Source organism: Notolepis coatsorum, assembly GCF_963971535.1.
Source record: "Notolepis coatsorum genome assembly, chromosome: 8".
Lineage (NCBI taxonomy): Eukaryota > Metazoa > Chordata > Actinopteri > Aulopiformes > Paralepididae > Notolepis > Notolepis coatsorum.
In genome coordinates, this window is record NC_140172.1 from 38,705,466 (window position 1) to 38,709,984 (window position 4,519).

General features: G+C 44.8%; 1 protein-coding gene across 1 annotated transcript in view; it reads left to right on the forward strand.

The window, feature by feature from the left end:
- The window catches only part of afap1l1b (actin filament associated protein 1-like 1b), a 71,887-nt gene extending 67,368 nt beyond the window's left edge, over positions 1-4,519 (forward strand). Inside the window, exons 15-19 of the mRNA XM_084320827.1 lie at positions 865-973; positions 2,027-2,194; positions 2,350-2,516; positions 3,687-3,809; positions 4,214-4,519. Of these exons, the coding sequence (XP_084176953.1) occupies positions 865-973; positions 2,027-2,194; positions 2,350-2,516; positions 3,687-3,809; positions 4,214-4,240 (594 nt within the window). The 3' untranslated portion in view covers positions 4,241-4,519. The remainder of the gene's footprint in view (positions 1-864; positions 974-2,026; positions 2,195-2,349; positions 2,517-3,686; positions 3,810-4,213) is intronic.

A 4,519-nucleotide genomic window follows, 5' to 3' on the forward strand; every position in this document is an offset into this window, starting at 1 on the left:
TCTCTCCTACACATCTCCCTCCCTTGTCTGCTTTCCTCTTCCCTTCCTCTTCCTGTTCATCCATCCCAGAATAGCTTTTGTTGTCAACTGGCTTTTTATTTTACATTCTACTTGTTAATTTGAGTCCAGATATTTTTTAATGGTGTGACTTTTTAGAGGCAAAGCAGCATCTCTATGATCAGCAATGTCACTAAACTCACTCATACAGTAATTCAGTAACTCACTCACTCATTCATGGTTAGCCGCTCTGCCCCTAGTGGCGGCACATGGGGAATGTGCTTTGCACAATGACGCTGTATGTCCTTGATATTTGTTTGTTATTTGACAAAATAACATTTTGCGTTTGTTATTTGACTTTGTGTGTACATTTGCCATATTCATTTGTGTACAGAATTTGTATTGTTATTACCAACATAAATGTACAGCTAAAGTGATATTATGTGTGTCCAACAAAGGCACATAACTTCCATATAGTGAAACTGAATTTTTTTATTTTTATTTTTTATTTTTTTTAAACACACATATAAACAAACATGACAACACACGATAAGATACACAAGCATTAATACACAGTGTATATCCAACGAAATTACCATTTATACCAATGTCTTATACAGGATATACCCCTAATACCTGTTATCTAAAAACCTACACACATATGTAGGTTCGTTTTTTACTTTTACTTTTTCCTGCCAATGTTGGTACAAAAGTATTATTGTTGTTAGTGTTATTATTAGTGTATTACTATTTCACCAACAATACCTTGGTGGGACAGGATAAACTTTATTCTCTGCATCTCTACTGATTCTATTTTAGGGCCATGTTTATTATACACGTGTTGTTTTAATTCTCCCTCCCCTGCAGCAGGAGGCAGTAGAGAGCAGGCCAGGCCAGGTGAGACGCCACGCCTCCTTCTCCAGCAGAGACTCTGATAAGACGGAACAACAGGCCACCATCAAGAGACACGCCTCCAGTAAGTATTTTCACTACATTGTCCTTTATTTCTTTTATTCCCACTGTTTATCTATTTGATCTAACCCTAACCAGATGGCTGCTGACTGGCTAGCTGGTTTAACTGACTGACTGACTGACTGACTGACTGACTGACGGACTAACTGGCTGGCTGGCTGGCTGGCTGGCTGGCTGGCTGGCTGGCTGGCTGGCTGGCTGGCTGGCTGGCTGACAGACTGACTGGCTGGCAGACTGACTGACTGACTGACTGACTGGCTGGCAGACTGACTGACTGACTGACTGACTGACTATGGGTTCCACATATGACAAGGTCTACGCTGCACTCGCTGCTGGGATCAGCACACATCTGACTAGATATCACAGTGGAGAGAGAAGAATGGGCGGGGTTTTCAGCAGAATAGTCCACATGTAAAAAATAAAATTAAAAAAACACAGCTTTTTCTATCCATTTTGGCCTTTTGTCCAAATGCAAACTGTGTTTAAGTAATTAAAAAGGACCTTTTTGAAAACTCCTACCAGGGTGAAGATTTTTTGAAACTTTTTGTACATTTCTTTTACTGGTGTCTTTGATAAATACACCAGTATTTGTGTGGAATCTGATTTTCTCTGCAATCAGTTTAAAACGTTGTTTCTAAGTTTCTAAGACCCTAAACATGGCAAATCTTTTGCTCGATCAAATAAGCCTCCCCTGCGTTTACTGGTACCAGCAGTTTTACGTCTCGTTCCTCTCATCTCGTATAGTCCGAGGTCTGCTTGTTTTCCCAGAGCTGGTGGACGGACCTCAGGGAGTTCCTCGTCTCGGTAACCTCCCCGTCTCTGGTTGAGCTGCACAAGCCATCTGAAATAATGGGTTTGGGAGTGCAGTGGTGCCGTTGTTATGCTGTATCTGAAAGGGCTATAAAAAGTAAAGCTATACAACCCGTTAAGGCCTCCAAAAGGCAAGGGACACCTCTGACTTGAAATGAGAGATGAGAAATACGCAATACTTTGCGACCCCAACTCTGTTAACGACGGTAGTAAGAGCGGTGTTGTTATTTGTCACGTTGCTACCTAGATGTCAACCAATATGGGAAGTATGGGAAGACGCGTGCGGAGGAGGACGCCAGGCGGTACCTGAGGCAGAAGGAGGAGCTGGAGAGAGACAAGGACAAGTTCAAACACACACTGGTGGCACTCCGCAAGGAGAAGAAGCAGGTCAAGGAGGAGATGAAGAACGGGACAGGTCAGAGACAGGCGCGCGCACACGCACGCACGCACACACACACACACACACACACACACACACACACACACACACAGACTTCAGCCTCTTACACACTGTGTATGTGTGTGTGTGTGTGTGTGCGTGTGCGTGCGCGTGCGCGTGTGTGTGTGTAGGTCGGGGTCTGGAGCAGCGGTTAGCACGGTTGGAGGCGCAGTGTAAACAGAAAGAGGAGGAGAGGGTGGAGCTAGAGCTCAGATTGACAGTGGTGAAGGAAAACCTGAAGAAATCATTGGCCGGAGGAGCACTGGGCCCGCCCACTGACGCCACACTCAGCACTAAGGTAGGCCGCGACGGCACCCTCATCTTTTTTTAATATCCGTATGAAAGTCATTCTGCTAAGTGGTATAAAGTATAAACCTTTTTCTCGTCCATGTCATCACAAAGACATGCATGTATTTTGGTAACAGGCTAAAGCGGCAATGCTGCCGGTCTAAGTAGACGTACCAAGGAAACTTGTTGTCGCATGGCCTGTTGTGCAGGTGCCGATCGTTAGTAGTTATCCACTGCTGGATAAACTAATGCTCTAGTCTACACCATTGTTTCTGATCATATTCAGTACACGATCGTTGCTAAGTTAAAGATCAGTCAAACTGTTGCCTCTGGTAGGTCTGGGTGTTATCGCCTCTAACATTGTTGTTTTACTATGAACCTGTTGAGCTCAATTTCTATTACATCCTGTATTATACTCACCCTTTGAATGTTTTGTTGGGCCTTTCTCGCGGCGGCTGCCTGGCGGTGTCATCGCAGGGTAAGCATATTTGTTTGCCCTGCGGTGGCAACGTCATGTGACTGCCGTGGAGTGGGCCTCTTATGATGGAGATTGAGACATATCCTCTTATCCTCTTATAATGAGACATATCCTCTTACAATGTGTACTTGTTCTGTTGTGTTTTTGTATGTCCTGTATTTATAAAATTTTTGTTGTTGTTGTTGTGTGTCATGTGTTACATTGCACAAAATGTGGGACCCTCTCGAAAACGAGATACTGTATCTCAATGTGGTTTTCCCAATAAAAGAATTTCAATATATCGTCGTCTAGCTAACTCTAATGACTGCAGGTGATCATCCGTTGCCTTTTGGTGGATACCTTTAAGTGTCTTGTAGTGTCTGTGAGTACATGTATTTTTAGCATGGATGTCCCTAGTGTGAATTAAAGCCCTAAGTTACCGTGACAGTGTTCTGCCCACTGAGCCACAGGGTCACATCCCTCCCAAGAATGCATTACTGGATTCAAGCTGGATTTATGTCCAATGTGTATACGTTTCAGATTAGATGCCAGGAATGTTTTAGCAGGGTGTAGCTGAGTTGTATGATGATGACAGACTTCTTACAGAGCTCTCTGTGTGTGTGTGTGTGTGTTTGTGTGTGTGTGTGTGTGTGTGTGTGTGTGTGTGTGTGTGTGTGTGTGTGTGTGTGTGTGTGTGTGTGTGTGTGTCCACTGTCCGTCCAGGCACAGGGCAGTAAGGTGGAGAAGGTTTACAGTGAGACCATGCCAGTCAACTCAGCATTTGAGCTTCGCAAACGCCCCCCGTCACTTTACGCTTCCAGGGGCAACGTCATGCAGAAGGCAAAGGTAACTGTGTGTGTGCATGTGTCGTGTAGTATCCCGGCCTGAAGCCTAGTAAGCCTGATGTCTCTCTTGGATTCCCCTTTGTTGGCTGAGCGGTAGATGTTTAGTTGCCCAATGCGGGGTACACAGGTTCGAGTCCAGGTGGGTTACACATGCATGTGGTTATGGATACATGATATGTGTGACCAGATCATCCATGTGGCAAACCAAACACACAAAGGCACATTCCCTGCTATGACACAGATACAGTATTTCAGCTGACAGCGCTTCAGGCTGGGCTACTCTGGTGGATGTCTACTGTATGTGCTCACTTGTCTTTTTTACTGTGTGTGTGCGTGCGTGTGTGTGTGTGTTATATGCATGTGTCCCTGTGTGTGTGTGATTATCTCCACATTGTGATCTCCTAGGCGTGGGAGTCGAAGAAAGCCACCTAGAGAGAAGAACCAATGTTGTGGAAGAAAAGAGAAGACGATATGGAAAGAGAGAACACTAGAGGAGGAGATACTGAAGGAGATAGAAGGAGGGGGAGAAAAGGGACAGATAAGGACCCAGTCTTCGGCTCCCTCCGCCTGAGAGGAAGAAGAGGAATCCCTACATGTCCATGTCCATTAATTTTGGAAATAATACAGATTAATGGTGTTCATTACCAGTGCAGTGGTACTACTTCATACAGTATGGATCACTAGCAGTATGTGTGTGCGTGTGTGTGTGTG